Source organism: Malurus melanocephalus, unplaced genomic scaffold (assembly GCF_030028575.1).
Source record: "Malurus melanocephalus ecotype Western Australia unplaced genomic scaffold, MMel_1.1 scaffold_153, whole genome shotgun sequence".
NCBI lineage: Eukaryota > Metazoa > Chordata > Aves > Passeriformes > Maluridae > Malurus > Malurus melanocephalus.
The window spans coordinates 1,206,673-1,217,414 of record NW_026623385.1 but is presented as its reverse complement, the minus strand read 5'-3'; the positions used below and the strand labels follow the sequence as shown (position 1 = coordinate 1,217,414).

Below are 10,742 nucleotides of genomic sequence, written 5' to 3'. Positions count from 1 at the left end.
ATTGTCCCCAGAAGGTACTACTTATGTGGTGTCATTTCCGATAGTTTTACTTGGAGACCTGTATAGAAGAGTTTTTTTGAACAGAAGAGAAATAAATTGCTGTCAGTATTCAAAATAAAAGAGTTTTTCACTTTCTTAATTTAGGGAATGTGCTTTTTATGTGGGTAAAATCACAAAGTGACTTAACCTAAGTAAAACATTTTTAAAGTTTTTGCTGAAGATTTTTCACTTGAATTTTAACTCTATGTTGGTGATGATGTTATGGGGAAAAACCCCCACCACCAAAGCCTAAAATGCTCACTTTTATTGATGAATTCTATGACATTTCCCAATTAACATTAAACTTAAAAAAAAAAACCAATCATTTCTTAAGATTTTATGATGATTTCTAAAATGCTTTGAAAGTACAACTTCTGAAGACTTTTTCATTCTTTCAGTGTCTAAKAGTGTGTCTGTTAACATAATTGTTCTTTTTAAAGAATATTTATATCTTTATAGAACTGTGTTAACCCAGCATTTTTGAGACCTCAGTAATTGCTCATGCTCTATGGTGGTAGGAGATACTGAGTAATTCAGTGAATGAACACAAATCATGAGTATTGGACCAAAGAGACTATTTTTATTGTCTAGGGGTTTGTTCTGTCCCGTTTTATACTCTTYGTTAATATTTTGCAATAAAATACAGATTCTACATCTCTCATGCTATAAAATTTGAAAGGGGAAAAAAAKAGATTATYCCAATTTAGTAGGTATCCATTWTTTCAGGCAGGCTTTAGAGTTACTGACATTTTTAAATTAGAGATATTTTTTATCTGAATTTTGGTTTTGTCTCATTGTCTTTTTTCCAAAGCTTTTTTCCTGGTGGGTATTTTTCCTGAGGATTACTGGGGAGGGGTAGTGCATCTCTTGCTCTTCACGTTTTGGTGTGTTGTGGTGCCAGACACGGTACTAACGTGTGTTCTCCATAATTAGTGCAGGAGAGAAATGAACCCCAGAAAATCTCTGCCAATGGTTACAAAGTTCTGGTGGGTGCTRACCCCAGGGTTAAAGGTGCTGCTGTTTAAAATGGTGTATTTTTTTCTTTCAAGTTAACATGTTATGGATCCATGTGGATGCAGACTTCTGCTTTGTCAGTATATCCTGGTTTTATTAATGTCCTTTACAAAAACGAATAATGTGGCTTCAGTTTTTCCTCCAGGTTAATACTGTGTATTCAATTTTTGTTCCAGTATCTTCATTGCCTTTTACCATACTCAACTGCACTGTTATGGCACTTTTTTTTGTGTCATCATAGCATGTCCTTGAATTATTTACCCAGACCCTCCTTATACCATAAAGCAATAAAATACAGCTACACCAGTGGTTTTGAAGTCCCTGTGAAATTCCACCATACTAACTAGCATTTTGCATTTGCATGTGGTAATCTCCATCATATTCTAGGAAACCTCTCACAGATAGACACCTGCATCAAAACATTTCATTTCTTTATTTAATAAGTAGTTTCTTTGTTTGTTAATGGAATTTTCTTGGTCTGTATTTACAGTCTTGTTTTCTTTCATGTGTGTCTGTCTTCATGAATGTCAACCTATATTTTTAATCAGGTATTGCCCCATGTTGATAAAAACATAGATGTTGGATTTGTACACCAATCCATCTGCAGAGTAGACTCAGGGAACAGGACTTCTTAAACTAGTCATTAAAAAGCCACAGTATAATATGGAATATAAGCAGTGAAGTAGAACACATTTTACAAATATTGTTTGATTTACTAAGCAATTTAAACATGAGAACTTTAAAAAAGTAGAAATTGTCTTTAGTAAATGCATATTTTTATGACAATTCTAGTGAAATTTTATTGCTTACAATAGTTTTTTTTTTTTTTATTTTTATGGACTTTGGACCTAGTAAATGTCTCTTTCAATGTTTCTTACCATATATTTGATTATAAGAATAAACCACATGCAAAAATCTTCTATCATTCAGAGCTTGGTTTTTGTCCTATCTATAAATCTAAGACATATTACATCATCTGCATTTGAATAAGAGAATGTGAGCATATAGGAAAGTTATATTGGGTACAGATTAAATTTTTTCCATAAGTACTAGAAAATAATTACATAAACTAAAATGAGATTGAGAAATTACTGTAAAAGCTGTTTAATTTAAGAACCTCTGTTGTTTTTATTTATTCTTATTTTGTTTTATAGCATCTATTAGCACTCATACATGTGCTTAGTGATATATGGAATTACAGTAATTATACTATATCTTAGTGAATTAAAGTATTTGGGATTAGTATTGAACCGATGAATCACTAATAAAATTAGTGATAAAATTATTGTATCTATGATTCATTGTCACAGGTTGTTTCACAGTTTTAAATGTAATTTTGTAAGGGAATATTTGCAATCCAGGTATAATCAGGAATTAAATTGCTGAAGTGTATACACATTTTGGGTGGTAGTAATGTAATTTAGTCATGGTATTACATGCTTAATATTTTTTTTTAAAAAGGAATAAAATACTTCATCACTTGTAATAATTATGTCATAGAAAGTATTTGTTTTATATATATATAAACAAGCAGTTTGTATATCAGAAATTAGAAAACTACTTAATGTTTTATTTTAAACAAATTGCATTTTAATTATCCCAAGAATTCCTTCCAAAAGCCATGCTATTCATTACTGTAACATGTTTACTGGTAATATTACAACTTTAATTTTCCTTTTTAATACATATTGTGGAAATAGAATTTTCAGTATTAGAAYTGATAGCAAAGTGGTCTCACTTGCTTATTTTAATTAATCCAAAGGGATTTAAGTTGGCTCTTGCATTAGAATTCAAGAACTTTAATTTATGTACCTATGATGAGTCATTTTCACGGAAAAAAAAAATTCAGTCTTCTAGGATTCTGACATAGGATCAGTATGCTTTTCTTTCAGTAGAAATCATGATAAACAGTGTGCTTTTTTTGACTACTTTACATCAAATAGGTTAAGGTCTAAATTATGTGCACTTTTCCTGTATTAAATAAAAAACAATTGTACTGAGTTAAAAGCTCMGCCACTTAAATATCAGTTGCCACTTGGTGAGTATTTTGTGTTAAAAGCAGTAAATTTGAGTTTGTGTATCACAGAATTGAACATAAAAATCTGCTTCGAGTTTAATGTCATGCAGTGGTATAGTTACTGGGTTTTCCTCCCTTTTCCACCTTACTAGAATGAAGGTAGGTTAATATCATTGTTTGAATCACCTTTTGTGGTGTTTTTTTGGGTTTTTTTGTTTTGTTTTGGGTTTTTTTTTTTTTTTTTTTTGGTTTTTTTCCCCTTAAAAAACATGAAAAGACAAAAGATAACAAATTTCCCAAATTTGGGAACCCAAAGGTTTCCCAGAGAAGCTGTGTCTGTCCCATCTCTGGRAGTGTTCAAGGCCAGGTTGGATGGGACTCTGACAACGTGGGAGAGTGGAATATAAATTTGATAGGAAAATGAGGAATGCTCAAAAGAATTTTTAGATGTTAGGAATGGAGAGATTTGCCAATCCAGAAGACCTAAGAAATAAATCTTAATTTGCCATATTTGCTTTCTTTAATGAGTGCAATGATAATTATTCATATGTATGCCCCTGCCAAGGCAGGGGGTTGTAATGAGATGAGCTTTAAAGTCCCTTCCAACCCAAAGCATTCTATAACTATAAATAAAGAGCAGAAGAAAAAACCTTCTTTTTCCTCAGCCATAATGCTGCAAGAAGTTTGAAGCTATAAGAAGAGGATCTTTTATTTTTTATTTTTTTTTTTAATTGTTTTATTTAGTTTTCCCTAATATTTGTATACCCTTTAAATCCAAATAATTTTGTGGGGAGGGATGAGGAGGGGTAAGAAGACTTGTTACACACATGGATTTTTATAAAATTTATCTTCTAGAAAATTGGAAGGCARCATTCATTTTTCTCCATTSTCATTTTCCATGGAATGAAAAAGARCTGAAATAAAAAAATTCTAGTTGCATTTATGGATCAAATTTTTTTACAGTTGTGATCTTCTGACTAGAAAATTTGAAGAATGAGAATAAATATGTGACTGGATTTGGGGTTTGCTTGTTGTCTGAGGCATTACTTCTATTCAGTTTCACAGCTGCAGTTTTGAGGACCAGAGATACTGTTTGTAATCTGAGATATAATGTTGTATATATGCATTTTTTCTTAACCACAGCACCACAACACAGCAAGTGAGGTCACAAAGAAGTTTTGGGTATGCAGTTCACTATTGCAGTCATAATTTGATACATTYTGTGGTTTTCTTTGACAATGTTCCTTTAAGCATGTACTTATTCCTTCAATTATAGTGCCTAGAAACAGAACGTATTTTCTACTTTTTAGTTTATGTATTTGGAAAATTTAGAAGTTGCTTAGCTGTCAGTAATAGCTTCACCATAGGTGAAGAGATGCTTCAGTCATTCTTAACAATGGTGTTTAATTTATAAATTCTACATTGACATACATATATAAATATATAAAACCTTCTTTTTTCCTGAATCRATGTAAACAGAGCCCAGATGGCCGCATAGAAGTCAAAGGGCAGCATGGAAAATCATCACTGCATATTAAAGATGTGAAGTTGTCAGATTCAGGGAGATATGACTGTGAAGCTGCAAGTAGAATTGGTGGGCACCAAAAGAGCATGTACCTTGATATTGAATGTAAGTTCTAATATTTTGTTTTCTCTTTTAAATTTGTTTTAAAAGAAAAAAAAAAAGTACATTCTTAATGGAAGGTCATTTTTTTCACTGTAATTCATGTTTAAACTTGCATAAATGGAGAAAGCATGTCCTGTAGTTCATTATTCTATGGAAGAATCCTGTCTCTTCTGAAGTTAACAAGAGCCTTGTTTGTGACTTAAGCAGGACAGGCTTTCTTCTGAAATCATATTCCAGTGGTATTATCTGCTAACTTAAGGCTAAGCTTAATAATTTCAACTCTCTGGGCTGGCTGAGACCGCTGGGAAYGAAAAGTATTCAGCGGGATAAAGTTAAGGACTGATTTGAGCAGCAGCTCAGTCTTGAGATTAACCTTCTAAAATTCAACAAAGATTATTTTTTGTTTCTGACTTCTCTGATTTACTAATCCCTAAAAGGTCTCTAGCCACTATCATAAGTGTTCCTGGAGTTATCATGTTTGTAACAGTCTCTTTTAGAGATTATTTTTATTCTAAGCTCTTGCATTTTATCCAGGAGAAAAGGCGATTGTTTTTGCTTAGAAGAGTCTGATTGACTTGAGAATCATATCAGAGGATATAAATCTGAAATATAAACAAAAAAAACCCAAAAAACCTCACTGGGTAATTGCTTCTTCAAACTGTTCTTCAAAKTCATAAGAAAAGGTCTTCAAAAAATGAAAACAAACAAAACAAATAAATCCTTCTTTTTTATGTCATTGTTTTTCTAGAAATTTTCTAGATGCAATCATTATACATCTCCCATAGAGTTTGAATGAACTTATTTCAACTGAGTCTTTGAACAGAAAAATTCATTCCACTGGGAAGATAAAAGCGGGAATAGGATTCTGAGGCACAGAAATATAAGCAGTGATTTCAGACCAAGTAGTGATCTCCTGAGGAGTTCTGAAAGTGCTTTCACTATACAGTGGGGTGTTCTTTTTTGTCAGGGAAGCAATGCTTTGTGGCAAAGAATATAAATCTGAAAGGAAAGAGAGGAATAGTCAAAATAATTTTTAGTTGTTAGAGATTGAGAGATTTGCCAATCCAGAAGACCTAAGAAATAAATCTTAATTTGCCATATTTGCTTTCTTTAATGAGTGCAATGATAATTTTTCATATGTATGTAAAAAGAAATCCCTAGATAAAAATTCAAATTCAGTGAAGTTTCTTTCAAATTCTGCCAACTCTACACATAATAATATGAAATACATGGTTTGATTATGGTTGTGTGAAACTATGCTTTAGCATTATATGTTAATATATTTTTTATTCAGAAGAGAGTGATACATTGTACYACATGTTATGAGACATGGGCAACTGAAATTTAAGAATTTATTAGCAATAGAGAATTAATACCAGAGGGCATATTAAAATCTTTGCATTGATGCAATACATTTTTATAACATAACACACCTTTCACGGTGAAAGTTTTAGAAGAGGTGGAAAGAATTTAAARGTAACAAAGTCTTATTATGGTATGGCATAATTAATTTTGAATATATGCAGGAACAATCAAATATAACATATGAGAAAATAGAATAACTCAAAGTCCAAATTTATGCCTTGGTAGACACAGTTTTCAAAGCAGCATAAAAAATTCTGCTGGAAAACACAAACCTCTGAGGAAACACRATTTATAAAGAATATAGAAATATTCTGTCATCAGAGAAATCACACATTGTAAATATTGTTTTAATAGAAAAAAAAAAAAAAGATTTTTTATGATATTTCTAAAACTGCTGTTTYAAGTTTCAAATACTTTACTAATAGTGAGGTTTAAACCAAATGTATTCTTTTTCCCAGCACAGCTGTTGTTTGAATAACAGAAATACAACTTTCCTCAATTCCTTTAAGTCAAGTAGTTTTATGATGCAAAGCAAATGTTTCTGGGGCGATACAATATAGGTCTGTCTCTTATTTTGATTAATGAGTCAGAGAAATTTTTTGCCTTCCTTTGCAAATAACTTTGCACTGGTATGTGGGCTTCAAGTGTAATTTATTTGTCTTGCCCAGGAAAGAAAACACTTGTTTAATGRTGAAGAATCCTCCTGTGCTTTAAAATAATGTCCCCAGGAGGAAGTGCCTCTTCCCAGCCACACCTGCCATCAGCCTGGTCTCTGCCATAAATTTCTAAATWTCCAGCCTCTTCAAAGGATCTTTCAGCACCTCATTGGCCCCATCCCCATCCAGTGCTGGGGTGTCCTAAGTGCTGAGAGTCCTTCCCCCCAATTTCCCCAACTCCTTCCTTTACAAAGCAGTGCTAAGGTTTTCTGTCATTCCAGTCACTGCCCTTCATAAATTGCAGTTTAGGGAATTTCAGCAGAAGGTGCAGGTTCAAAAAGTAACAAATAATTTGTATTTTTGTAATGAACTGATAAAATGGTGAGATTCTGTGAAGTCAGTTTTGCATAGATTTGGTTCTCCTTTTCCAAGTGGCATTTCTTCAGCATATGAATTGTAGATACAAACATTGCTAATAGTGCTTTTAGATTTTTTAAAAAAATTCATTTACAAAATCATATAAAACTCTCTCTTCTTTATTTTGGTTTTGTTCTCTTCCAGTCCAGTTTTGTGAAGAATTTATTCAGCTATGGGTCACTCTTGCAGTTAAGCCATTTTAACAGAAATTTTAATTAATTTTAATAATACTCTTATATAACCCCCAATAACTATTTTAAAATTAAAATATAAATTGATAAGCAGGACTTAATTCTTGATATTGTTCTATGGTTCCAGATGGAAGTAAACAATACCTCTATGCCTTTCTGTTAAGTTAGCAACGTAACTACAGCACTTTTCTTTATGTTTTATTGTATTTGACAGTTTATATAGTCAGGAGAGGAAACTGCTTYCATCACACCCTTAAATACCAGCTCAGTCAAACCTGCCTAATGGAGGCACAGAGWGCTCTGGTGTCACTGGCTCATCCTTTTACTTACTGACCCCATCAGAGACTTAAACTGGCAGTGGGATTGTGCAGATTTTCCGTGCTTTATGCTTGTTCTCTGTTGGGGTTGCTCTTGGTGATAAGAGCAGTTCTTGAGGACAGGAAGAGATTATCAGGTTTGATACCAACAGGGCACTGTTAACCCTGCCTTTTATCTGTAAGCAATGGTGGGCAGACATGATTGCAGGGAACCCAGAGGCATTTTTAAGGATTTCTTCCTACAAAGTCATCTTTGTGTTTCGTTATATTTAGTTCTCCTTATATAAAGTCTGAAAAATAAATCAAAATTACATTACAATAAAAATAAGATTCTAGAATATTATTTATTAACGGATTTCACTAACTGCAAGATTTTGTTTTAAATATGAAGCCTGGTGTGTATTGGATGATAGTAATAATAAKTAATCAATTGAAAAGTTCCTATGTGGTGGAATATATGGTGTGTATTGGGTATTAAGATGTAGTTATTGTAATTATCGATATATTTATCATAGACAGAGAAATAACTATTTCTTTAAATAAAAAAAAAAGATAAAATGTGAGAAATACATTAAAAAGATAAAGCAGGCCAAATGCTAAGATGAGGTTTTCAAGAGAGCCTGAGGAAGTTAAATATATGAACCCCAGTGAGTTATAACTTAATTTTGCATACAATAACAAGTATTCCTCAAAATTGGTTTTCCTATAGAGATGTTTACATTTCTATTTGTTTGTTTGTTTGTTTTTGTCCCTTAAAAAACATAATACAGAACTGACTAAAAGAAAAATTGTGATGAGAGAAAACATTAATTGTTTGGTTTTACAAATTTTTCACTACATAGTTAGCATTGGAGAAACAAAAAAAAAATTGACATGTTCAGTGTGCTGTATCATCTAAAAAAAAAAAAAAAAAAATGACATGTTCAGTGTGCTATATCATCTTTCACCATAGAGTTATTCTTTGTTAGGGTGTCCTGAAATTATTACTAAGTTGGAAAAGCTTTAAACAAGCCAGTAATGAACAACATTTATGCTTCTTGAAAGACTCTCTGTGTGCCCTCACAGTTTTCCCTTCATTGTACTCTAACTGTCATTAAAGAGTCGGAAATTTTCACAGCCCTCACTCACTTTTGTCCTCCCAGGTGCACACATAATGTGAGATGCTACTGTCTGTGTCTYCTCTGCACTTCCAGGTGCAAATTCGTTCAGACAATAATCCTTTTAGTGGAGAAAAGGCATTAAGCCATGTTTTTAGGAAAASTCTCTGTTTTCCTGTATGCCATCCAGGAAGCATCCTGACTAAAAGACCTTTTTAGCTSGAATTACCAGTTTTTGCATCACTATTTTAGTTAAAACTCTCCAATTTCAGTACTGATACTGCAGCTATTAAATATGCTGGATGGTCCAAAAATGTCTATTTCCTCACAGTACTCAAAGAGTGGTGTTTTGAGATAAAATTAGCTATGACAACGATATATTACATTGAGTAACAASGTCCATTTTTGTATTAGATCAGCCATGTGAGTAGTTGATAGACATGTTTTCTTAGAAAGCAGTTTCTTAAAAGCATTTAAATGAATTATAGTGTCTTCCAGAAATATGTTTTCCTTAATACTGCTTTTCATCCAAATGTGATTTTTGTAGTTACTGTCCTTATTAGCAAAGTACCAACTTTGAGTGTCAAAGATAAAAGTAATCATGCAGCATGTGCAATATAGTCTTTACCTGTAAAGAAGCCTGTGTGATATTTAGTGTAATGTTGTATATTATGATATTGTACTATTGCTTATCAATAACAGTCTTTTCTTCCTTTGYGTTTGGGTTTTTTTCCCTGTCACAATTTGAAACCAGCGTCATTACTTTTGCAGTACTGAACTTGTTTTCCTGAATTGATTAGTATTTTGTTTTGTTGTTTGTTACCTGTGTTGCACTGAAATTTAGAGGAATGCTCTGGATTAATTCAATTTAATTTTATATTTTTGCAAAAAAATACACAACATTGCTTAAAAGTGGATTCAACAAATTGAGATAAAAATTGTATTTGCCTTCAAGRAAGAAAGGTTTCCTTGAAGAATGGAATTGGTGAAAGTGCTACTAATGTGTGCAGGATGTCACAAATGCTATCATAGAAGCAGAACTTTTTTGATTTGGAAGGGACCTTAAAGGTCATCGAGTTCCAACATYCYTGCCAKGGWCAGGGACACYTTCCACTATCTCAGGTTGCTCAGAGCCCMRTCCAACCCGGCCTCAAACAYTTCCAGGGATGGGGCATCCACAACTTCTGTGGGAAACCTGGATATTGTGATAAATGTCAGAAAAGTTTCAGCTGCCCACTGTCATCATAAATCAGAATAAATTCAAAGAGTTCGTACTTTATATTTGTCTTCTATTACAAAAAATCAGTGCAGCAACCTCCCAACTACTCACAGAATCATGGARTAGCTGAGATTGGAAGGTGTTGCCTCTTTCCTGTCACTGGACACCACTGAAAAAACCTGGCTTTGTCTTCTTTTCTCCTTCCCTTCATCCGTTATTCCTGAGGGCCCAACTCTAACTTGTCATCGCAGCCAAAAAACAAAACTAATAAATGCAACTATATGGCCTAGGAAAGAAACAAATGACAGGAACAACAATAAAGAGGAACAAAGTATTGAAATAGTATTGAAAAAATGCATCATTTCTGTAAAATGCTATTGGCTTTAGTTACATTTCTTCCTTTCAAATTTGCAAGTTAAAATGAGGAAACAAAGATGGAAAAGGTCAATCTTTAACATCACAAAATRAGTGTGACAATTTTGACACATTATGAATGCCACTTTTAAGACTTACCATTTTCCTTCTTTGACTACTTTGTGCACTTGCCCAGAAGGAAGTTTACTGTGTCATTGCGGTGACTTCAAGGAGATAAGAAAGTTGAATTTTGTGCAAAAGATGAGGTTTATTTATCACATGAAGTCACTTTCCAAAAACACTTCACTAAACTTCCCATAGTGAAGCAGAGATAAATGCATCCATTGTCTTTTTTTGGATGYTACAACAGTGTGGTAAAATGGATAAATTATTCATCTATATAATAAATCTACTATTATTTACCCAAAA

General features: G+C 32.7%; 1 protein-coding gene across 2 annotated transcripts in view; it reads left to right on the top strand.

Moving 5' to 3' along the window:
- The window catches only part of NCAM2 (neural cell adhesion molecule 2), a 132,438-nt gene that overhangs the window by 43,086 nt on the left and 78,610 nt on the right, over nt 1-10,742 (top strand). For both annotated transcript variants that reach the window (XM_057371676.1, XM_057371677.1), the window contains exon 10: nt 4,550-4,700. In XM_057371676.1, the coding sequence (XP_057227659.1) occupies nt 4,550-4,700 (151 nt within the window). The remainder of the gene's footprint in view (nt 1-4,549; nt 4,701-10,742) is intronic.